Source organism: Salmo salar, chromosome 09 (assembly GCF_965601325.2).
Source record: "Salmo salar chromosome 09, fSalSal1, whole genome shotgun sequence".
NCBI classification, from domain to species: Eukaryota; Metazoa; Chordata; class Actinopteri; order Salmoniformes; family Salmonidae; genus Salmo; species Salmo salar.
The window spans coordinates 79,249,246-79,274,635 of NC_138299.1; the positions used below are offsets into that span (position 1 = coordinate 79,249,246).

At 46.2% G+C, this 25,390-nt stretch overlaps 1 protein-coding gene across 4 annotated transcripts; it reads right to left on the reverse strand.

Annotated features, from left to right (window-relative positions):
- Nucleotides 1-743: 743 nt before the first annotated feature.
- Nucleotides 744-24,892, reverse strand: LOC106611898 (uncharacterized). Of its 4 annotated transcripts, none has more exons than XM_014212550.3 (18): nucleotides 24,224-24,892; nucleotides 23,584-23,731; nucleotides 21,134-22,027; nucleotides 18,228-20,858; nucleotides 18,011-18,130; nucleotides 17,718-17,930; nucleotides 17,523-17,639; nucleotides 17,300-17,422; nucleotides 16,859-16,912; nucleotides 16,313-16,582; nucleotides 12,139-12,249; nucleotides 11,757-12,005; nucleotides 8,872-9,472; nucleotides 8,653-8,783; nucleotides 8,434-8,487; nucleotides 8,030-8,260; nucleotides 7,512-7,669; nucleotides 744-3,775 (listed from the first exon to the last, which is right to left on the reverse strand). In XM_014212550.3, exons 1-18 carry the CDS (start codon nucleotides 24,403-24,405, stop codon nucleotides 3,772-3,774), a joined length of 6,291 nt encoding a protein of 2,096 aa, XP_014068025.3. In that variant the 5' UTR covers nucleotides 24,406-24,892; the 3' UTR covers nucleotides 744-3,771. The 4 variants fall into 4 exon arrangements, with proteins under 4 accessions (XP_014068025.3, XP_082812081.1, XP_045579966.2 ...); XM_082955955.1 differs by having other exon boundaries at nucleotides 7,535-7,669; nucleotides 24,224-24,890; XM_045724010.2 differs by lacking the exon at nucleotides 12,139-12,249 and having other exon boundaries at nucleotides 7,535-7,669.
- Between the last annotated feature and the right edge of the window lie 498 nt (nucleotides 24,893-25,390).

The window sequence follows — 25,390 nt, forward strand, 5'->3', positions numbered from 1 at the left end:
ACCGTTCTCATGATCATTGCAACTCCACGAGGTGAGCTCTTGCATGGAGCCCCAGGCCGAGGGAGATTGACAGTTCTTTTGTGTTTCTTCCATTTGTGAATAATCGCACCAACTGTTGTCACCTTCTCACCAAGCTGCTTGGCGATGGTCTTGTAGCCCATTCCTGCCTTGTGTAGGTCTACAATCTTGTCCCTGACATCCTTGGAGAGCTCTTTGGTCTTGGCCCTGGTGGAGAGTTTGGAATCTGATTGATTGTTTGCTTCTGTGGACAGGTGTCTTTTATACAGGTAACAAACTGAGATTAGGAGCACTCCCTTTAAGAGTGTGCTCCTAATCTCAGCTCGTTACCTGTACAAAAGACACAGAGACATTTTTTTGTTGTTATTCTGTCTCTGACTGTTCAAATAAACCTACCATTAAAATTATACACTGATGATTTCTTTGTCAGTGGGCAAACGTACAAAATCAGCAGGGGATCAAATACTTTTCCCCCTCACTGTAAGTGTTTGTACGCAACACACAGTGGGAGTTTTGATATACAATTATCTGCATCCCATGGGGGGGAAGAGAGTTGCTCAATAGTCCCTAAACAGAGAGGAGAGGAGATAAAAACACATATACCCACAGATTTATTTGGCTATTGAGAGTAGCATGTTGGAAAGTTTGCGATGACTGCCCTCTAGCCGTAAAATAAAGATTGTACACCGCAGTATAATCCGGAAAATACAGGACATACTACTATATCTGATGTCATCTAAACATTTATTCTCTTAATACAGTCTAAAGAAATCATTAGGAAATCAAATTACATCATATGCACAGAGTGATACAAAAATACATTTGTGGCCCCATGGCTTTTCCCACAATCAGAGGAAGGACAAGTATGCAGTAGTCATGTGTCTCACACAGAATGCATTTTCTCTATTTCAGATCAGAACAGAAAAGTAAAAGGTTATTAACTTCAGTTAGACTGTAGACAGAGACTGAGGAAATGAAAGGAGACTGATACCCACAGCCACAGGCACACATACAGTACTGTTCATCCCAATGGCATACCTCCAGTTCTTTAATCACCTCAAAAAATATATATCCATGATAAACTTCTATCCATCTGAATGACATGACTTCATCGAGTGATTAGATTCTACAGTAGAACATCTCAGACTTCAATCAAATTCATGATTCGATGAACAACCATGCTCAACCATGATTGGCTTTTGTAAATACACTAAACAAAAATATAAATGCAGCACGCAACAATTTCTATGATTTTACAGTTACAGTTCATATAAGGAAATCAGTCAATTGAAATAAATTAATTAGGCCCTAATCTATTTATTTTACATGACTGGGAATACAGATATGCATCTGTTGGTCACAGATACCTTTAAAAAAGTAGGGGAGTGGATCAGAAAACCAGTCAGTATCTAGTGTGACCACCATTTGGCTCATGCAGCATGACACATCTCCTTTGCATAGAGTTGATCAGGCTGTTGATTGTGGCCTGTGAAATGTTGTCCCACTCCTCTTCAATGGCTGTGCAAAGTTGCTGGATATTGGCGAGAACTGGAACACACTGTCGTGCACGTCAATCCAGAGCATCCTAAACATGCTCCATGGATGACATCTCTGGTAAATATGCAGGTCATGGAAGAACTGGGTCATTTTCAGCTTCCAGGAATTGTGTACAGATCCTTGCGACATGGGGCTGTGCATTATCATGCTGAAACATGAGGTGATGGCGGTGGATGAATGGCACAACAATGGGCATCAGAATCTCGTCACGGTATCTCTGTGCATGCAAACTGCCATAGATAAAATGCACTTGTGTTTGTTGTCCGTAGCTTATGCCTGCCCATACTATAACACCACCGCCACCTGCCCATACCATAATCCCACCGCCATACCATAACCCCCCAACATTGACATCAGCAAACCGCACGCCCACATAACGCCATACACACTTTCTGCCATCTGCCTTGTACAGTTGAAACCGGGATCCGGGAAGAGCACAGTTCTCCAGTATGCCAGTGGCCATCGAAGGTGAGCTTTTGCACACTGAAGTCTGTTACAACACCGAACTGCTGTCAGGTCAAGACTCTGGTGGGGACGATGAGCTTGCGGATGAGCTTCCGAGACGGTTTCTGACAGTTTGTGCAGAAAGTCTTTGGATGTGCATGCCCACACTTTCATCAGCTGTCCGGGTGGCTGGTCTCAGATGATACTGCAGGTGTAGAAGCCAGATATGGAGGTCTTGGGCTGGCGTGGTTACACGTGGTCTGCGGTTGTGAGGCCGGTTAGACGTCCTGCCAATTTCTCTAAAACAATGTTGGAGGCAGCTTATGGTAGAGAAATTAACATTGAATTCTCTGGAAACAGCTCTGGTGGACATTCCTGCAGTCAGCAGGCCAATTGCATGCTCCCTCAAAATTTGAGACATCTGTGGCATTGCGTTGTGTGACAAAACTGCACATTTTAGTGTGGCCTTTTATTGTCCCTAGCACAAGGTGCACCTGTGTAATGACCATGCTGTTTAATCATCTTCTTGATATGCCACACCTGTCAGGTGGATGGATTATCTTGCCAAAAGAGAAATGCTCACTAACAGGGACGTAAAACAAATTTGTGCACCAAATTAGAGAGAAATATGATTTTTTTATGTGAATGGTACATTTCCGAGATCTTTCATTTCAACTCATGAAACATGGGACCAACACTTTACATTTTGCATTTATATTTTTGTTCAGTGTATAACGACAAAGAACTGAAATATCCAAGTCTTTGGTATGGACCTCCTTTTTTCCTATTTGGCTTGAAAAAAGATCCAGTAAAATGGCATAGCTTTATTACCATGAACGCACTTGATATCAGACAGGTTGTCAGACAGGTTGTCAGATCCATTAGGCCGACCTTTGACCTTTTTGACATCTTTTTGTCACATACAGAATAATCTTGGAAATCCAGAATTACAATCTTGCGTAATTGCGTTAGATACTCAATTATTTTCTGGGGGAAGATGTGTTTGAAAATAGACTAGAGCAAGCAGTGGAAGCAGGACAGTAGCTCCACCCCCCTTTGCAAGTTACAGGCAAGTCTATGGGCCAAATGTCCCCTCCCCTTCCGAAATTCAAAAGATGCGAAATTGTGATTTGTCCAAAATGATCAGTGATGTTTCATGTTTTCAGTTCCTTGATAGTCGTCGCATCCCACAGACACTACAATACCAGCTATGTTACGTGCGTCTGTCCACGAGAGATTACACACACAGAACAGTGGGGATTTTGATAGAGGTGAATAGAGAGAATTTTGATAGAGGTGACAGTTAGAGGTGATTAGACACAATCTCAGTGAGTATTATGTAGGTTATAAGGAACTGTCTATCGAAGCACAATGTCAAACTGGGCCACACAACTTCCCACATTTGGCTGGTGCTCTACTGTTGCCTTCCATTTCAAATTACTTTAGGCAGCGAGCACTTATGAACGTTTGTGTCACAGGCAGGCAGTGTTTGATTATGTCATTAACTCTGGCCACTATAATCTCTCTGTGGCTAAGCATTCTTTGATTGGCAGCTACAGTGGCCCATCATCTTGATTTCTCACTGATTGACAGTCACAGCGGCCCATCTTGTTCTCTCTCTGATTGGCAGGCGCAGTGGCCTATCATCTGGTCCTCTCTCAGGAGAAGATTGGGGAGGGGCGGGGCTTACATGTCTGTCTGGAACAGGAACTTCCTCTAGTAACGCCACAGGAGCCAGACCTCGTCTGCCATTCACCTGAAACACATAGTCACTCAGTAAGCTATCTACAGTACAGCTGCACTCATCTGTTTAGATAGCAGTCTGTAAGATAGCAGTCTGAAAGATAGTCTGTTAGATAGTAGTCTGTTAGATAGCAGTCCGTTAGATAGCAGTCCGTTAGATAGCAGTCCGTTAGATAGCAGTCTGTTAGATAGCAGTCTGTTTAGATAGCAGTCTGAAAGATAGTCTGTTAGATAGTAGTCTGTTTAGATAGTAGTCTGTTTGATAGTAGTCTGTTTAGATAGCAGTCTGTTAGATAGCAGTCTGAAAGATAGTCTGTTAGATAGTAGTCTGTTTAGATAGTAGTCTGTTTGATAGTAGTCTGTTAGATAGTAGTCTGTTTAGATAGTAGTCTGTTTAGATAGTAGTCTGTTTGATAGTAGTCTGTTAGATAGTAGTCTGTTTAGATAGTAGTCTGTTTGATAGTAGTCTGTTTAGATAGCAGTCTGTAAGATAGCAGTCTGAAAGATAGTCTGTTAGATAGTAGTCTGTTTAGATAGTAGTCTGTTTGATAGTAGTCTGTTTAGATAGCAGTCTGTAAGATAGCAGTCTGTTAGATAGTAGTCTGTTTAGATAGTAGTCTGTTTAGATAGTAGTCTGTTTGATAGTAGTCTGTTAGATAGTAGTCTGTTTAGATAGTAGTCTGTTTGATAGTAGTCTGTTTAGATAGCAGTCTGTAAGATAGCAGTCTGAAAGATAGTCTGTTAGATAGTAGTCTGTTTAGATAGTAGTCTGTTTGATAGTAGTCTGTTTAGATAGCAGTCTGTAAGATAGCAGTCTGAAAGATAGTCTGTTAGATAGTAGTCTGTAAGATAGCAGTCTGTAAGATAGCAGTCTGTAAGATAGCAGTCCGTTAGATAGCAGTCCGTTAGATAGCAGTCTGTAAGATAGCAGTCTGTTTAGATAGCAGTCTGTTTAGATAGCAGTCTGAAAGATAGTAGTCTGTAAGATAGCAGTCTGTTAGATAGCAGTCTGTTAGATAGTAGTCTGTAAGATAGCAGTCTGAAAGATAGTAGTCTGTAAGATAGCAGTCTGAAAGATAGTCTGTTAGATAGTAGTCTGTTAGATAGTAGTCTGTTAGATAGCAGTCTGTTAGATAGCAGTCTGTTAGATAGTAGTCTGTAAGATAGCAGTCTGAAAGATAGTCTGTTAGATAGTAGTCTGTTAGATAGTAGTCTGTTAGATAGTAGTCTGTAAGATAGCAGTCTGTAAGATAGCAGTCTGTAAGATAGCAGTCTGTAAGATAGCAGTCCGTTAGATAGCAGTCCGTTAGATAGCAGTCTGTAAGATAGCAGTCTGTTTAGATAGCAGTCTGTTAGATAGCAGTCTGAAAGATAGTCTGTTAGATAGTAGTCTGTTTGATAGTAGTCTGTTAGATAGCAGTCCGTTAGATAGTAGTCTGTTAGATAGTAGTCTGTTTAGATAGCAGTCTGAAAGATAGTAGTCTGTAAGATAGCAGTCTGTTAGATAGTAGTCTGTAAGATAGCAGTCTGAAAGATAGTCTGTTAGATAGTAGTCTGTTAGATAGTAGTCTGTTTGATAGTAGTCTGTTTAGATAGTAGTCTGTTTAGATAGTAGTCTGTTAGATAGCAGTCTGTAAGATAGCAGTCTGAAAGATAGTCTGTTAGATAGTAGTCTGTTAGATAGTAGTCTGTTTGATAGTAGTCTGTTTGATAGTAGTCTGTAAGATAGTAGTCTGTTAGATAGTAGTCTGTTAGATAGCAGTCTGAAAGATAGTCTGTTAGATAGTAGTCTGTTTGATAGTAGTCTGTTTAGATAGCAGTCTGTAAGATAGCAGTCTGAAAGATAGTCTGTTAGATAGTAGTCTGTTTGATAGCAGTCTGTTTAGATAGCAGTCTGAAAGATAGCAGTCTGAAAGATAGCAGTCTGAAAGATAGTCTGTTAGATAGTAGTCTGTTTGATAGCAGTCTGTAAGATAGTCTGTTAGATAGTAGTCTGTTTGATAGTAGTCTGTTTAGATAGCAGTCTGTAAGATAGCAGTCTGTTAGATAGTAGTCTGTTAGCTAGCAGTCTGTAAGATAGCAGTCTGTTAGATAGTAGTCTGTTTAGATAGTAGTCTGTTTAGATAGTAGTCTGTTAGCTAGCAGTCTGTAAGATAGCAGTCTGAAAGATAGTCTGTTAGATAGTAGTCTGTTAGCTAGCAGTCTGTAAGATAGTCTGTTAGATAGTAGTCTGTTAGATAGTAGTCTGTAAGATAGCAGTCTGTTAGATATCTCAGACACAGATCTTTTCAATGTACAGTGCATTCAGAAAGTATTCAGACCCTTTGACTTTTTCCACATTTTGTTACGTTACAACCTTATTCTAAAATGGATTCAATTGTTTTTTTCCTCATCAATCTACACACAATACCCAATAATGACAAAGCAAAAACGTTTTTTATTTTTTTTATTTTTGCATTTATATCACATTTACATAAGTATACAGACCCTTTACTAAGTACTTTGTTGAAGCACCTTTGGCAGAGATTACAGCCTCAAGTCTTCTTGGGTATGATGCTACAAGCTTGGCACATCTGTATTTGGGGAGTTTCTCCCATTCTTCTCTGCAGATTCTCTCAAGCTCTGTCAGGTTGGATAGGGAACGTCGCTGCACAGCTATTTTCAGGTCTCTCCAGAGATATTCGATCGGGTTCAAGTCCGGGCTCTGGCTGGGCCACTCAAGGACATTCAGAGACTTCCTCCGAAGCCACTCCTGCGTTGTCTTGTATGTGTGCTTAGGGCCATTGTCCTGTTGGAAGGTGAAACTTCGCCCCAGTCTGAGGTCCTAATGGCTCTTGAGTAGATTTTCATTAAGGATCTCTCTGTACTTTGCTCCGTTCAACTATCCCTCGATCTTGACTAGTCTCTCTGCAACTGAAAAACATCCCCACAGCATGATGCTGCCACCACCATATTTCACCGTAGGGATGGTGCCAGGTTTCCTCCAGACGTGACGCTTGGCATTCAACTCACCAAGAGTTCAATCTTGGTTTCATTAGACCAGAGAATCTTGTTTCTCATGGTCTGAGAGTCTTTAGGTGCCTTTTGGTTTGGCCGGGCGGCCAGCTCTAGGAAGAGTCTTGGTGGTTCCAAACTTCTTACATTTAAGAATGATGGAGGCCACTATGTTCTTGGGGACCTTCAATGCTGCAGACATTTTTTGGTACCATTCCCCAAATCTGTGCCTCGACACAATCCTGTCTCGGAGCTCTAAGGACAATTCCTTCAACCTCATGGCTTGGTTTTTGCTCTGATATGCACTGTCAACTGTAGGACCTTATATAGACAGGTGTGTGCCTTCCAAATCATGTCCAATCAATTAAATTTACCGCAGGTGGATGCCAATCAAGTTGAAAAAACATCTCAAGGATGATCAATGGAAACAGGATGCAGCTGAGCTCAATTACGATTCTCATAGCTTAGCGTCTGAATACTTACGCAAATAAGTTATTTCTGTTTTTTATTTTTAATACTTTTGCTAAAATCTCTAAAAACCTGTTTTTCGCTTTGTCATCATGGGGTATTGTGTGTAGATTGATGGGGAAACAATTTAATACATTTTAGAATAAGGCCGTAATGTAACAAAATGTGGAAAAAGTCAAGGGGTCTGAATACTTTCCGGAATGCACTGTACATACACATGATGATCCGATATAAAGAGATTCAAGCTACAAGTTAATTCTGCAAGTTGATTGGTAAATGACTGTTGCCTGGATGTTGTTGATTGGCCCACCTCGGCCTGACAGAAGCCGTCGTTGCGTGGGTTGCCTAGCAGTATGACGGTGTCTCCCTCTCTCAGGGCCAGCTCTCTGCTGGGGTGGAGGTTAGGACTGTCCTTCAGAGGGTTGTAGTTGTAGATGGCCACAAACTGAAAGGCACGCCACACACACGCAGAGTACACACAGACACACACACATTAATACACAAGCCCAGAAGAGATGACTGTAAATGTAGAGAATTATGAATGGATCACATTTCATTATTTCATGCAGATTTCAATGAAACACAGTAACTGGAAAGGCATCAAGACCGTTGGACTTTCTGAGTCGGGTGAGTAAGGTTTCAACTGGAGAGTGCGGCTGAAAATATGCAGTAAAAGATTAAAAGACTAAAACGTTGGGTCAGGGTAAGGTTGCAAAATTCTGGTAAGTTTCCCAAAATGGTCAGGGCAAAAGTGATCATGTGGTGGGTGTGTCAATTTGGAAGTGGGCATGTCTGTAGAACTCACTGGTTGGGTGGAGCCACTGTGTCGGTGTGTGGGCGGAGTCCTGCAGTCTAGGTAGGCAGGGTCTGTGCAGGGAGCAGCAGAAGCTGTGTTGACACGGGTGTGGTCTGTCCTAAACTGGGTGTGTTTTCCCCTGTAGATGAGGAGGACCTTCTCTGCATAGAGACCGTTGGAGCCCAGGGTCTGAACACTGATGTGGACCGGACCGGACAGATCCAGATTCTCCAGAATACACTGAAAGAGAGGACAGATACACACTGTCATCTTCAACCAGTCAACTGATAATACGTAGAAACACCACACACAGTGATGGATATTATTGCATCATTAGGGCAGGAGGGGAGGAAGAGGAGGAGGAGGAGGAGGAAAGGTGGAGCATGTTGTCAAAGGACTGCTTCATACCGTACCTTCGTGCATGCAGAGCTCATGACAGACTTGTGGAACTCCCCTTCTACACAGATCTGTGGAGAGAGAGAGAGAGAGAGAGGAGAGAGAGAGAGAGAGAGAGAGAGAGAGAGAGAGAGAGAGAGAGAGAGAGGACCACGGCATACACAGAGCACCGAATGAACAACACCAAAGCCGTCTATTTACATTCTAATGTATCCAAGGCGAGAGGAGCAGCCTACCATGTATCCATACACAAAGGTTCCGTTGCTGCAGCCCAGCTCATCCAGTGGCGGTCTCTCCCAACCAATCATGAGGCTGCTCTGTCCCACAGTCCTGAGGACCTCAACAGAGCCCACCTCAGCTGGAGGTTCTAAAATGGGCGGGATCAAAGACAATCAGACACGTATGCTTTCCGTCAAGGGTACAGTCAACAGTGTGTATTGTGTGGGCTACTGCACCTGGTATAGCTCTGGGTTTGGTTGGCTTAGCTTGTTCAGGTTGGAGGATTGCGAGGGGCTTCTTGATGCAATGGTCCTCATCAGGCAGTCGTGACAACTCAGCAAGGGAAAGAGCAGTAGTGATGGGGGCCATTTTGGTGGGGGCTGTAGTTCCAGCGGTAATAGTTGAAGGGGCAGATTTGGTGGGGGCAGTGTTCCACAAGGCAGTGGTAGTTTGTGCTTTAGCAGTCTGGGCCACAGCGGTAGGAGGGGTATTAACAGGGGTTGTAACATTGGAGGTAGCAGCAATAGAGCCAGTTTTAGAGAGGGGTTCTTTACCACTGCTAAGAGCAGTAGTGGTGGTGGTGGTGTGGACAGGAGGGTTGGTAGTTGGATGTGCTCTGTTTGGGGTCTGCTTAGGAGAGGTAGCACCATCACTGGTAGTTTTAGTGGGGGCAGTGGTAGATAGGAGACTAGTAGTAGTAATAATAGGGGTAGTTGCTACAAGGGTATGCTTGGGTCGGTTGGGGGCAGAAGGGTTGTGGTTGGGGTATCCTGGGGAGTACCCCTGTCCTGAAGGGGGACTGGAGTAAACCTGGGGGCTGGTCTTGGAAGGGAAAACCTAGGGAGAGAATGGGTGACATGGTTATGTAGACTATACTGGGACTTTGTGCATAAACAATATACATTTGCGGTCCTTCAAGCCTGGTTAGCATAGCATTGTGTGTTTTGATACTGAATTCTACTACAACTGAAGTTTCCGTTGAAAACAATAAAGTTACTCAATATTTAATATGTGTCTGTTTTTTATTTGAATGTGTATATGAATGTGCAGTTTAAAGTGTTTATTGTATTTTGATGTGTATTGTGGTGCTATACAGGCTCATCTGGAAAAGAGACTCCCTGTCTAAATAAAGAGACCTTGGTCTCAGCATTGACTCCCTGTCTAAATAAAGAGACCTTGGTCTCAGCGTGACTCCCTGTCTAAATAAAGAGACCTTGGTCTCAGCGTGACTCTCTGTCTAAATAAAGAGACCTTGGTCTCAGCATGACTCCCTGTCTAAATAAAGACACCTTGGTCTCAGCATGACTCCCTGTCTAAATAAAGAGACCTTGGTCTCAGCATGACTCCCTGTCTAAATAAAGACACCTTGGTCTCAGCATGACTCCCTGTCTAAATAAAGAGACCTTGGTCTCAGCATGACTCCCTGTCTAAATAAAGAGACCTTGGTCTCAGCATGACTCCCTGTCTAAATAAAGAGACCTTGGTCTCAGCGTGACTCCCTGTCTAAATAAAGAGACCTTGGTCTCAGCATTGACTCCCTGTCTAAATAAAGAGACCTTGGTCTCAGCGTGACTCCCTGTCTAAATAAAGACACCTTGGTCTCAGCATGACTCCCTGTCTAAATAAAGAGACCTTGGTCTCAGCATGACTCTCTGTCTAAATAAAGAGACCTTGGTCTCAGCATGACTCCCTGTCTAAATAAAGAGACCTTGGTCTCAGCATGACTCCCTGTCTAAATAAAGACACCTTGGTCTCAGCGTGACTCCCTGTCTAAATAAAGAGACCTTGGTCTCAGCATGACTCCCTGTCTAAATAAAGACACCTTGGTCTCAGCATGACTCCCTGTCTAAATAAAGAGACCTTGGTCTCAGCATGACTCTCTGTCTAAATAAAGAGACCTTGGTCTCAGCGTGACTCCCTGTCTAAATAAAGAGACCTTGGTCTCAGCATGACTCCCTGTCTAAATAAAGACACCTTGGTCTCAGCGTGACTCCCTGTCTAAATAAAGAGACCTTGGTCTCAGCGTGACTCCCTGTCTAAATAAAGAGACCTTGGTCTCAGCATTGACTCCCTGTCTAAATAAAGAGACCTTGGACTCAGCATGACTCCCTGTCTAAATAAAGAGACCTTGGTCTCAGCATTGACTCCCTGTCTAAATAAAGAGACCTTGGTCTCAGCATTGACTCCCTGTCTAAATAAAGAGACCTTGGACTCAGCATGACTCCCTGTCTAAATAAAGAGACCTTGGTCTCAGCATTGACTCCCTGTCTAAATAAAGAGACCTTGGTCTCAGCGTGACTCCCTGTCTAAATAAAGAGACCTTGGTCTCAGCATTGACTCCCTGTCTAAATAAAGAGACCTTGGTCTCAGCATTGACTCCCTGTCTAAATAAAGAGACCTTGGTCTCAGCATGACTCTCTCTTTCTAAATAAAGAGACCTTGGTCTCAGCATGACTCCCTGTCTAAATAAAGACACCTTGGTCTCAGCATGACTCTCTGTCTAAATAAAGAGACCTTGGTCTCAGCATGACTCCCTGTCTAAATAAAGACACCTTGGTCTCAGCGTGACTCCCTGTCTAAATAAAGAGACCTTGGTCTCAGCGTGACTCCCTGTCTAAATAAAGAGACCTTGGTCTCAGCATTGACTCCCTGTCTAAATAAAGAGACCTTGGACTCAGCATGACTCCCTGTCTAAATAAAGAGACCTTGGTCTCAGCATTGACTCCCTGTCTAAATAAAGAGACCTTGGTCTCAGCATTGACTCCCTGTCTAAATAAAGAGACCTTGGACTCAGCATGACTCCCTGTCTAAATAAAGAGACCTTGGTCTCAGCATTGACTCCCTGTCTAAATAAAGAGACCTTGGTCTCAGCGTGACTCCCTGTCTAAATAAAGAGACCTTGGTCTCAGCATTGACTCCCTGTCTAAATAAAGAGACCTTGGTCTCAGCATTGACTCCCTGTCTAAATAAAGAGACCTTGGTCTCAGCGTGACTCTCTGTCTAAATAAAGACACCTTGGTCTCAGCGTGACTCCCTGTCTAAATGAAGGGTCAATAAATCAAAAATAACTTGTGTGAAGGTAGGTAGCATAGAGTTTGATAAAGCTGTACTATAGGCTTACCTGGTAGCTGTTGGAGAGAGTGTTCTGCAACTGCTGGTGAAGGTTGATGATCTTCCCTGGACTGGTCAGCTTCCTAGTCAGACTGGCACATCTCTCTGGCGAGGGGGAAGTCAGGATGAGTGGTCTCCCATTCTCCTCTAAGAAACGGGCAGGGACCAGGCCAGACTTCCCTTTCACCTCGGCATGGTACATCCCACGTCTGTCTGGGAGTCCAGTGACTTGGACTGATTCACCCGCAGAAAGGGGAAGCTGTAACAGAAATGTGTGGATAACATAAGCCTACTGTATAAGACATGCAACAAGATATAATTTGTTATCATGTATTTATATTGATTAAAACAATGCTCTGTGACGGAATACTCTTATTTCTAAATCCAACTACCATTGGCAGTAGAGTGTGAGGCATGTTCGGAGAGGGGCAGTAGTCTGCTGTGGCCACACACACTCTGAAGTGTTCCCTCCTACTGCCTTCAGACACAGCTTTACTCAGCTCCTAGGAAGAGAGCACAACCCCTCAGAGATGGCCAGGGAAACCCCTTATACAGGTGTGTTATGTTATAAACCCCTTCAGCTGGTGTGAGGTATGCTTCTGTATTACACAGTGGTGGGAAAAGTACCCAATTGTCATACTTGAGTAAAAGTAAAGTTGCGTTAATAGAAAATGACTCAAGTAAAAGTGAAAGTCACCCAGTAAAATTCTACTTGAGTAAAAGTCTAAAAGTATTTGGTTTTAAATATACTTAAGTATCAAAAATAAATGTAAAAGTATAAATCATTTCAAATTCCTTAAATTAAGCCAACCAGACGGCACCATTTTCTTTTATCTTTTTTATTTACAGATAGCCAGAGGCACACTGCAACATTCAGACCTAATTTACATAATTGAGTGAGTCCACCAGATCAGATGCAGTAGGGATGACCAGGGTTTTACTCTTGATAAGTGCGTGAATTGGACCAGTTCCCTGTCCTGCTAAGCATTCAAAATGGTAGGCCTTAATAACGGAACACTAGTCACTTTAATAATGTTTACATACTGCTTTACTCATCTCGTATGTATATACTGTATTCTATTCTACTGTATCTTAGTCCATGCCACTCCGATATTGCTCATCCTAATATTTATATATTCCTTAATTCCATTATTTTTCTTTTAGGTTGTGTGTATTGTTGTGAATTGTTAGATATTACTGCACTGTTGGAGCTAGAAACACTACCCCTGCAACACCATCTGCTAAACATGTGTATGTGTGTCACGTCCTGACCATATACTTAGGTTTTTTTGTATTATATTTGGTCAGGACGTGGCAGTTATGTTTGGTTATGGTATAGTGGGGTTGTGAGTGTTGGGGTAGGTTCTAGGTTAGGTATTTCTATGTGGAGTTTAGTGAGTGTATGTTTGTTTGGTTAATTGGGGTTGGGACTCTCAGTTGAAGGCAGGTGTTGTCTATCTGCCTTTGATTGAGAGTCCCATATAGTGGGGTGTGTTTGTTTGATTTTTGTGGGTAATTGTATTTTGCACTGTGTTTCGTTTCACCTGTGAAACTGTCACCTTTCTCCTCTGCGTGTTTATTTTGTTTTGTCGTTCCCATCTAAAATAAATATGATGTGGAACAGTCAACCTGCTGCGTATTGGTCATCGAGTGATTTCGACATATCTTCCGATGAGGGAGAATACGAGGAACGTGACAGAATTACCCACCAACAACGGACCAAGCAGCAGAGGAAGGAGCAGCACAAGGAGAGGCACCAGGAGAAAAGCTATCTGGAGTCATGGACTTGGGAGGAAATCCTGGACGGGAAAGGACCATGGACTCAAGCTGGCGATTATCGCCGCCCACAGTGGGAGATCGAGGCGGCGAGAGCTGAGAGGCGCTGGTATGAGGAGAGGGGGCGCAACGGACACGGGAGGCAGCCCCACAATTTTTTTGGGGGGGGGCACACGGGGAGATTGGCGGAGTCAGGTGGTAGACCTAAGCCAACTCCCCGTGCTTACCGGAAGCAGCGTGGTACTGGTAAGACACCGTGTTATGCTGTGGAGCGCACGGTGTCCCCAGTGCGCGTTCAAAGCCCGGTGCGCTACATACCAGCCCCCCGCAAGTGCCATGCGAGTGCAGGCATCGAGCCAGGGCGGATGGTGCCAGCTCAGCGCGTCTGGTCTCCAGTGCGCCTCCTCGGTCCAGGTTATCCTGCGCCGGCGTTGCGCACTGTGTCTCCAGAGCGCTGGGAGGGTCCAGTTCGCCCAATGCCTGCTCTCCGCCCGTGCCGGGCCAAAGTGGGCATTCAGCCTGGAGTGTGGGTAAAGAGTGTCCGTACCAGAACTCCAGTGCTCCCCCACAGCCCGGTTTATCCTGTGCCTCCTCCTCGGACCAGGCCTCCAGTGGGTCTCCCCATCCTGGTTCATCCTGTGCCACCTCCCAGGACCAGGCCTTCAGTGGGTCTCCCCATCCTGGTTCATCCTGTGCCACCTCCCAGGACCAGGCCTTCAGTGGGTCTCCCCAGCCTGGTGAGTCCTGTGCCACCTCCCAGGACCAGGCCTTCAGTGGGTCTCCCCATCCTGGTCCGTCCTGTGCCACCTCCTCGGACCAGGCCTCCAGTGGGTCTCCCCATCCTGGTTCATCCTGTGCCACCTCCCAGGACCAGGCCTTCAGTGGGTCTCCCCAGCCTGGTGAGTCCTGTGCCACCTCCCAGGACCAGGCCTTCAGTGGGTCTCCCCATCCTGGTTCATCCTGTGCCACCTCCCAGGACCAGGCCTCCAGTGGGTCTCCCCATCCTGGTCCGTCCTGTGCCACCTCCTCGGACCAGGCCTCCAGTGGGTCTCCCCATCCTGGTTCATCCTGTGCCACCTCCCAGGACCAGGCCTTCAGTGGGTCTCCCCAGCCTGGTGAGTCCTGTGCCACCTCCCAGGACCAGGCCTTCAGTGGGTCTCCCCATCCTGGTCCGTCCTGTGCCACCTCCTCGGACCAGGCCTCCAGTGGGTCTCCCCATCCTGGTTCATCCTGTGCCACCTCCCAGGACCAGGCCTTCAGTGGGTCTCCCCAGCCTGGTGAGTCCTGTGCCTGTGCCCAGGGCCAGGCATCCATCATGTCTCCCCAGCCTGGTGAATCCTGGGTCAGGGCCGTCGGAGGATCCGACACCGGGGTGCGGCCCAGAGGATCCGACACCGGGGTGCGGCCCAGAGGATCCGACACCGGGGTGCGGACCAGAGTATCCGACAACCTCTTGCGACCCGGGACTGAGGGGAGCTGCCTGTGACCCAGAACCGGGTGAGTCTGGTCACAATTCTAAAATAAAGTTGATTAACTATGACTGTGATGATTCTGCCTACAACCCAGAACCGAAGGAGTCTGCTTACAGCCTGGGACCGACGGAGTCGGCCCACGAACCAGAACCAAAGAAGTCTGCCTACTGTCCTAAGCCCAACAGGTCTGTCTACGGTCTGTTGGACAGTAGGCCAGAACCGGAGCCACCTCCAATATAGGTGGGTTGGGGAGGGGGGGTGTAGCACTGTGCCGTCGTTGACGGCAGCCACCCTCCCTTCCCTCCCTTTAGTTAGGAGGTTAATTGTGTGTTGTTTTTTTTTGTTTTTTTTTCTGTTGGTTTTGTGCATTCAGTGTATGCACCTTTAGGGGGGGGTAATGTCACGTCCTGACCATATACTTAGGTTTTTTTGTATTATATTTGGTCAGGACGTGGCAGTTATGTTTGGTTATGGTATAGTGGGGTTGTGAGTGTTGGGGTAGGTTCTAGGTTAGGTATTTCTATGTGGAGTTTAGTGAGTGTATGTTTGTTTGGTTAATTGGGGTTGGGACTCTCAGTTGAAGGCAGGTGTTGTCTATCTGCCTTTGATTGAGAGTCCCATATAGTGGGGTGTGTTTGTTTGATTTTTGTGGGTAATTGTATTTTGCACTGTGTTTCGTTTCACCTGTGAAACTGTCACCTTTCTCCTCTGCGTGTTTATTTTGTTTTGTCGTTCCCATCTAAAATAAATATGATGTGGAACAGTCAACCTGCTGCGTATTGGTCATCGAGTGATTTCGACATATCTTCCGATGAGGGAGAATACGAGGAACGTGACAATGTGACAAATAACATTTGATTTGATTTGATTTTGATTTTAAATGTAATGAGCACATTTGGGTGTCAGGGAAAATGTGTGGAGAAAAAGTACATAATTTTCTTTAGTAATGTAGTGAAATAAAAGTAAAAGTTGTCAAAAATATGAATAGTAAAGTAAAGTACAGATACCCCAAAAAACGACTTAAGTACTACTTTAAAGTATTTTTACTTAAGTACTTTACACTACTGTTTCACACTGTACTAAGTACAGGTATGGTACTAGGTATGGTGTGTTACTGTGGTGCGTTTCAAACCTCTCCTCGGGGACCCCCGGACATTTCACAATTTTGTTGTTGCCCTGCACTAACTCACCTGATTCGAGTAGTTAAGGGCTTTATTAGTTGACAAGTTGAATCCGGTATACTGGCTGTGGAATAGTTTGAATGGCTGGGGGTCCCCAAGGAGAGGTTTGAAAACCTCTGCGCTACCACATCTCTTACCTGTGCTGTGGAGGCTGCAGCAGAGGTCTGTGAGCGCTCCGGTCGTTCTGAGGCTGCAGGTGGGAGAAGGGGGGTGTTCTCCTGCAGAGCTGCAGTGGATGGGGGTGTGAAGGTGCTGGCGTAGTCCTGCAGCGCTGTGTCGTTAAGCAGGTCCTCAGCCTCCTGGGTCAGATTGTAGTCCAGGCAGCCATACCGACGCAGGGCTCGCATCAACTGCACCAGTAGACTGTTCCTCTGCTGGCACTTCCCCACCAGACATGACAGCTTGGCCTGCCATCGGACAGATCATCAGTCAATCAAAACCAAATCATGACAGCTTGGCTTGTCATTGGGCAGATCATCAGTCGATCAAAACCAAAACATGACAGCTTGGCTTGTCATTAGACAGATCATAAGTCAATCAAAACCAAATCGTGACAGCATGGCCTGCCATTGGATACAACAGCTGTCAGTCAAAACAGGTCCAACACCAATTTTTCTTTTAGCTTCAAACAACCATGTATCAAACCAGACTAACAGACTACCCCCATTCTCCAAACCCCTCACCTTTAGAGGAGCTATGTCCTGGTCCGTCTGACTCTTTCTCAGGAGAACGTTGTACTGGAGAGAGTCAGGAGAGACATAGCCATTAGACTAAATACGCTGACTGGAAATAACAACAAAACATTACAGTAAACCAAAAACACTGACCACAAATACAGCTCTTTTGATATTGTAAAAGCTCTCTTCCAATACAATTAATTTTGCATGTCTTTGAACAAACATCACTCTAAGCAGAGAGCTGTGGTTTTATCAGACTAGAATGAAGTTGCTCCTTGACACTGATCTAAGGTCAGTTTTGTATTTTCTTCCTAACAGGTAAGGCTCGGATTGGGGGATGGTAGAGTATTAAGCTGATCCTAGATCTGTGCAAAAGGATGACTTCTACCTAAATTGGTAAACGTAAGGGTAACTTTTACCTATCTTAGCCGAGAAAAGACAGTTTACCTTAGCTCTGATGTCATCATAGCGCACCCTCAGTAAGGTGAGTGTGTTGCTCCAGTCCTCTCTGCTGCCCTGCTCTCTCTTCAGAGATGTGTACTCTGAACTCAGCTCCTTCAGAGCAACACTCTGAGTGAACGATCACAAATTCAGGTATATAGTACACACACAGAAAGATTTAGTCAACACACACACCTTGGCTTTGAGTTCAGCCTGAAGCAAAACACACCTTGGCTTTGAGTTCAGCCTGAAGCAAGCTGAACTTCTCTTCGATCTTGATCCTTAGTGAGTGAGCATCGGTCTTCTCTCTCTCCAGACCCACTAGTCTGCTCTTCACCTCTCCCAACTAACAACAGACACAGCCAGTGGGTTATCATGACATGACTATGGTGGTTAGTGAGAGGGATACTTTCTCTATCCATACCTCTGCTCTCAGTGTGTGGTTTTCCCTCTTCATCTCCTCCACCTCTTTGGTTTCCTCTCTCATCCCCACCTCATTGGCTGCCTGTACCACCCTCTTCACCTCATTTGCTGCCTGTACCGCCCTCTTCACCTCATTGGCTGCCTTTCCCGCCCTCTTCTCAGCCTCCTCTCGTCTGACCTCAGACACACCCAGCTCACGGTACCACCTTTGAGCCTGCACACACAGATTCTGTCCAGTCATGTTCTGACCTCTCCTCTGATTGGCCAACAAGACAGGAAGAAAGGAGCGCTCACCTCTGATTGGGTCTTCTTCAGTACCTCTCGTGAGCTTCTGAGTTCTAACCCCAGCGACTCGATCTCCCTCATCAGTCCACTCTGCTCCACATCTGTTCCCTCTTTCTCTCCCAAATGGTCCTGGATACGGGGATATGCTATAACTCACACAACTACTGACAGAAACTCAGTGCCAACATACATAACAACTCACACAAGTACAAAGATTCGCTCCTACCTGTGCAGACTGCGCCAGACGGATGGTCTTGTAGGAGTAGACCGTGGCCAGGCATCTATGAGTGACATCACCATCATCATGCGTTTTTGGCATCTGACCCCCTCTCTCTGTAGCCACAACCTCTGTGCGTGTTGCCTTGCCAACATGGTTCTCTGAGGGCTGCTGGTTGTGGCTCCGCCCCTGTAACAGCAGCTGATTCCGTAGAGTAGCGACGTCCATCTGCAACTGGTCTCTCTCCTCTGTGAGCTGTTCTCTCTGTTCTCTCAGAACATCCATTGACTGAACTAGCTGCTCCTTCTCTTCTTTTAGATCAGAGACAAACTGGTCCACCTGGTACCTCTCTCGTGTTTGAAGACTGAGAGATGACAGCTTGTCTCTCTCCTGCTCTAGACGGCTGAGTGTCTGTGTTAGCTGGTCCCTCTGTCCCTTTAAACCACACATTGACTGCATCAACTGGTCTCTCTCATCTTTTTGGCTGAAGAGAGACTGCAAGAGCTTGTCTCTCTCCTCCTGGAGTCTAGACATTGACTGAACTAGCTGGTCTCTCTCCTCCTGGAGTCCAGACATTGACTGAACTAGCTGGTCTCTCTCCTCCTGGAGTCCAGACATTGACTGAACTAGCTGGTCTCTCTCCTCCTGGAGTCCAGTCACTGACTGAACTAGCTGGTCTCTCTCCTCCTGGAGTCCAGACATTGACTGAACTAGCTGGTCTCTCTCCTCCTGGAGTCCAGTCACTGACTGAACTAGCTGGTCTCTCTCCTCCTGGAGTCCAGACATTGACTGAACTAGCTGGTCTCTCTCCTCCTGGAGTCCAGACATTGACTGAACTAGCTGGTCTCTCTCCTCCTGGAGTCCAGACATTGACTGAACTAGCTGGTCCTTCTCCTCCTGGAGTCCAGACATTGACTGAACTGGCTGGTCTCTCTCCTCCTGGAGTCCAGACATTGACTGAACTGGCTGGTCTCTCTCCTCCTGGAGTCCAGACATTGACTGAACTAGCTGGTCTCTCTCCTCCTGGAGTCCAGACATTGACTGAACTAGCTGGTCTCTCTCCTCCTGGAGTCCAGTCACTGACTGAACTAGCTGGTCTCTCTCCTCCTGGAGTCCAGACATTGACTGAACTAGCTGGTCTCTCTCCTCCTGGAGTCCAGACATTGACTGAACTAGCTGGTCTCTCTCCTCCTGGAGTCCAGACATTGACTGAACTAGCTGGTCTCTCTCCTCCTGGAGTCCAGACATTGACTGAACTGGCTGGTCTCTCTCCTCCTGGAGTCCAGACATTGACTGAACTGGCTGGTGTCTCTCCTCCTGGAGTCCAGACATTGACTGAACTAGCTGGTCTCTCTCCTCCTGGAGTCCAGACATTGACTGAACTGGCTGGTGTCTCTCCTCCTGGAGTCCAGACATTGACTGAACTAGCTGATCTCTCCCCTCTTTTAAACCACACATTGACCGCATCACCTTGTCTCTCTCATCTTTCAGACCACAGAGGGACCTTGTCAGCTGTTCTTTCTCTTCTTTTAAACTGCAGAGTGACTTATGGATCTGGTCGCGTTCTTCTTTCAGAACCCACATGGAGCGCGTTAGCTGGTGTTTCTCCTCTGTTTGACTGCTAAGTGAGAGGGACACCTGTTCTCTTTCCTCTTTGAGATCACTGAGATAGCCAATCAGCTCGTCCCTGTTCTCTCTAAGCCTGCACGTTGACTCCGTGGTCAAACGGTCCTCCTGCTGTAGGCCTAGCTGACTGCTCTCGACCCGTCTTTCCTGCAGCTCTATGATAGTGTTGAGGTCATCCTCAGTCTTCCTGGTCAGCTCAGTGATGAGACCTCCCTGCTCCTGGTTCTCCTGCTCCAGCCTGGTGCTCTCCCTCTCTAGCAGGGACACCTGTAGCCTGAGCTGGACTAGCTCCCTCTCACTCTCCCCCTCCTGGCGCTCTATGTGGGCTAGGAGCTCCTGGATACGCCTGCCCAGGGCCCGGTTCTCCTGGTTCAAGGCTAGGGCTAGGTCATCCTGGGCTAAGGCATACAGGGACAGGTCATCCTGGGCTAAGGCTAGGATAGTATCATTCTGATATGGAGTTGCAGTGAGCTCTCTGCTCCCCTGGGGTATTAGGTTTGGAGTTGGCACCTTGTTTTCCTGGACATTTGTCATGCTCTCGCCTACAAGCGAGGACCCCTGCTCCACCTCGCAGGCCCCTGTTTCTCCCTGCGCCCTGAGTTTACATTTCAGTTGGGCGTTCTCCTCGGTCACCCTGTGCAGCTGGTCCTGTGTGTGTCGTAGCGTGCTCTCCAGCTGGTCCCTGTGGTCCCGGAGTGAGTCCATGTCACCCCCCATGCTCCTGTAAGCCTCTCTCAGGGCCTCAGTCTCCTCGCTTGTCCCCTCCTCCAGGTTTAGAGAGGGGACGCCCCCAGGACCAGGACACCAGTCCCTCAGGGTCAACTCCCCCAGACCCTCAATGCTCTTAGTACCCAGGGATATGAGGCAGGGGTTCTGGCTACGGTGGCCTGAGAGGTTCAGGAGGTCCGGCTGGGGCAGAGGCAGAGTGGAGTTTTCCTGTGACCTCTCTGTTGCTCCATGGTGATGAGCAGAGGGAGGTGTGTCTAGTGAAGACTGGCCTGGGATCATCTTCACCTGCATAGATGATGAACACTAAACATTAGAAGTTCATCAAAAAGCAGATCCCAGTCTCAAACACAAGAGCCGGCCACACCCGTTAGTTCCTCTGTAGTTAATCAGATCAACATTCCACTTTGGACCCATGATAATCCCACATTATAATCCATTTTACAATCCTAAAATAAGGTTTGCTTATAATCGTAATCATTCACTTTCTTGAGGCTTAACTCGCCAACTTTTACACTGATTTACAGAGTCCCCTCTACATGAACTTTCATCTCATCACTCACCGGGTCAGTGTTGTCCACAGAGCAGGGAACTGGTTGACTCAGGCCAGGGGCGTTTGTCAGGGAGGTAGCCAGGCTGGGGGTAGAGACAGGGCTGGGGTCAGTAGAACCCAGGCTGTGGTTGGTCTGTCTCAGGGTGTGGCTGAGCCTCTGACACAGTCTCTGGTTCTCCTCTTGCAGCTCCTCCACCTCCTCCATCAGGGAGCTCTCTGTCAGCTTCAGTCTGTGGACCACCGTCCTCATCTCCTCCAACGTACAGGACAAGAAGTGGTTGTTCTCCTGCGCTTCCTGCAGCTGTTCCATCAGCCCCCTCTGCTCCGCCAGCTCCTGCTCCTCCCTCTCCAGCAGACCCCGGAGGTCCTCCTGGAGGCTGAGGATGAAGCTTCTCAGTCTAGCCTCACCCCCCAGACTCTCACCCTCTTCCTCCCCCTCTCTTTCTCCCTCTATTTCTCTATCATCCGCTCTCTGCTTCTGCTGGAGCTGTTGTCCGTAGTGTCTCCGCTGTGTCTTCTCCTCACCGTCCTCCTCCTCTCCTTCTCCTTCCTCCCTTGGGTGGGGCAGTCTCTCTGTCTCAGTTCTCTGTTGGCCTGAGGTTGGTACTATGATGGGATTGACATTGGCTGCAGTAACAGAGTTGGTGCTAGCTGTGTTGACAGGGACTATGTAGGTGGCAGCAGATACGTTCATCTCCAGCACCTGTCGCTCCAGCTGGTGGAGTCTGGTCTGCAGGCCCTGCTCCCTGTCTCTGGCCAGGTCTAGCTTGTGGTGCAGCTGGCTCTTAAAGTGCTCAAAGTACTGAGACTGGCGGCCCATCTCCTCTTCTTTAGCCCTGAGCTGGGCCTGGCAGCGCCGCAGCCTCTCCCTCCACACACGATCCCCACGCTCCTTCTCCTGGGACTGGGACAGAGAAAGGGAGATTACAATAACTTACACCTGAGCTACAATAGAGTTATGATACACGCATACTCCCTGCATTCATCTTCTTCTTACATTCACAATAAAGTACAATAAATTAGTGTAGTGTAAACCTGTTGTAACTCAGGTATTAGTGTAGTGTAAGCCTGTTGTAACTCAGGTATTAGTGTAGTGTAAACCTGTTGTAACTCAGGTATTAGTGTAGTGTAAACCTGTTGTAACTCAGGTATTAGTGTAGTGTAAACCTGTTGTAACTCAGGTATTAGTGTAGTGTAAACCTGTTGTAACTCAGGTAGTGTAGTGTAAGCCTGTTGTAACTCAGGTATTAGTGTAGTGTAAACCTGTTGTAACTCAGGTATTAGTGTAGTGTAAACCTGTTGTAACTCAGGTATTAGTAGTGTAAACCTGTTGTAACTCAGGTATTAGTGTAGTGTAAACCTGTTGTAACTCAGGTATTAGTGTAGTGTAAACCTGTTGTAACTCAGGTAGTGTAGTGTAAGCCTGTTGTAACTCCGGTAGTGTAGTGTAAACCTGTTGTAACTCAGGTAGTGTAGTGTAAACCTGTTGTACCTCAGGTAGTGTACTGTAAACCTGTTATAACTCAGGTAGTGTAGTGTAAACCTGTTGTAACTCAGGTAGTGTAGTGTAGTATAGTGTAAGCCTGTTATAACTCAGGTATTAGTGTATAAAGTACAATACATTACACTACACTAATACCTGAGTTACAACAGGTTTACACTACACTACACTACCTGAGTTACAACAGGCTTACACTACACTGCTTACACTACACTACCTGAGTTATAACAGGTTTACACTACACTACCTGAGGTACAACAGGTTTACACTACACTACCTGAGGTACAACAGGTTTACACTACACTACCTGAGTTACAACAGGCTTACACTACACTACCTGAGTTACAACAGGTTTACACTACACTACCTGAGTTACAACAGGTTTACACTACACTACCTGAGGTACAACAGGTTTACACTACTAATACCTGAGTTACAACAGGTTTACACTACACTACCTGAGTTATAACAGGTTTACACTACTAATACCTGAGTTACAACAGGTTTACACTACACTACCTGAGGTACAACAGGTTTACACTACACTACCTGAGTTATAACAGGCTTACACTACACTACCTGAGGTACAACAGGTTTACACTACACTACCTGAGTTACAACAGGTTTACACTACACTAATACCTGAGTTATAACAGGTTTACACTACACTACCTGAGTTATAACAGGTTTACACTACACTACCTGAGGTACAACAGGTTTACACTACACTAATACCTGAGTTACAACAGGTTTACACTACACTACCTGAGGTACAACAGGTTTACACTACACTACCTGAGTTATAACAGGTTTACACTACACTACCTGAGTTATAACAGGCTTACACTTCACTACCTGAGTTATAACAGGCTTACACTACATGTACAGTACAGCTTCCAGTACTCGTATGTTTGCTATGCCTCATTGAAGCTCATGTAAAGTTCAATTCTGTCTCTCACCATGGAGCGTACCTCCTCCCTCAGCGTGTGGAGCCGCTCGTCCAGCCTCTGGCGCTGCAGCATGCTGGGGCAGTGGAGGACTGAGTTGGCAGTAAGGTCCTCCACCTTCTGTAGCAGGCTCTGTTCTGACACCTCCAACTCTCTAATCCTGCACAGGAGGACAACATGACTCATTAGATCACATTACAATTTCATAGCATTACATGATTAGCATAGCATTACATGAGTAGCAAACCATTACATGATTAGCATAGCATTACATGATAAGCATAGCATTACATGATAAGCATACCATTACATGAATATCATAGAATTGCATGAATAGCATAGCATTACAGGATTAGCATAGCATTACATTAGCATTCAACAGAGATGAGACATCCTACTGTCAAATTGTTTTTGCCTGTCATCAGTACAAGAGAAAGTAGAAGAGTGCACACATACCTTACTGACCGCAATGTTTGAAATAAACCCCACACACAGTGATATTATGCAAAGAGGTAACCAACTGTCTGTTACTATGGCAAAATGCTGCTTGGTAAGCTGCATGTGAGTACAGGATGTGCAATGTGATATGGTTGTGGCCATATGTTGTAGCTGTGTGATACGTGATCCTGTCTCTATGTCACCTGCTCCTCACCTGTTGTGCAGAGCGCTCTCAGACTCAGTGAAGGAGCTGACGTTGTCTCTCAGGCTGTGCTCTAGAAGCTTCACTCTGTGGGTCAGAACCTGGAGATCCGGGGTGCCAGTGGGACCTGTTACCATGGTTACAGAGTCAGCTCCGGTTCCGGTCCCCGCTGTTGTAATCATGTTCCCCTCCATGGTTGTTGTTCATGGGTGACCTCCTCTCTAGAACCTGCAAACCAACGGTTTCCATTCAGAAACCTTACTGATCCGCTCCCTGCATTCATCCCCTGTCTGGTAGCAAACCAACAAACACACTCCTTCTGCAACCTCAGTCATACCCCCTCTCTTTCTCAAAAACTCCCTCCAATCTCCTCCTGCTCTCTATACCTCTCTGACCTCCCTCTTTCTCTCCCTTCGCTTCTCTCTCTTTGTCCTCTCTTCCTTCTCTTTCTTGACCCTTTGCTGTGGTGTAACACACACACACACACACACACACACACACACACACACACACACACACACACACACACACACACACACACACACACACACACACACACACACACACACACACACACACACACACACACACACACACACACACACACACTCATGCAAATTGCATTAATCATGAGAGCAGCAGCTCGGCTGCAGCAGGTAGCTGACTAGCTTCAGACATGCGTCTAAAGTTACCTCACCACCTCCTCTCCCTAACCACAACAAGCCCCTCCCCCTCATCCCATCACCCATCTCTCCCAGTTAGCCAAGTTATTGCATAACTCTGATTAAACTAATGAATGAATGCAATGTGAAGCCAATGGATAACTCAGAACTGCAGAACAGAGCTGAAGAAGGAAGCATTTGTGTTTGGTTTGTTTTGTCAAGGTACCTAAAGTTAGACATAATTGTAAAATACAGTGCTGTGATAATATAAAGTAACTTACCTACTGAAGATTCTTTGTTGTCTTTCACAGACTAGACTCCTCCCGTTCCCTCAGTCCTCTGGTGTCTCTCTACTGCGGAACCTACTCAGAGCTTTCACTTCTTACCCAATCAATGTGGCCGTGACGGCCGTTTCCATGGAGACCCTCATGCGCTGAGCTTTCCGGGAATGTCCAGTGCCCAGGACTTGGCTAGACTGTGTTAGAAAGGCCTCCTGCTTTCTTTCCCCCTCCCCATC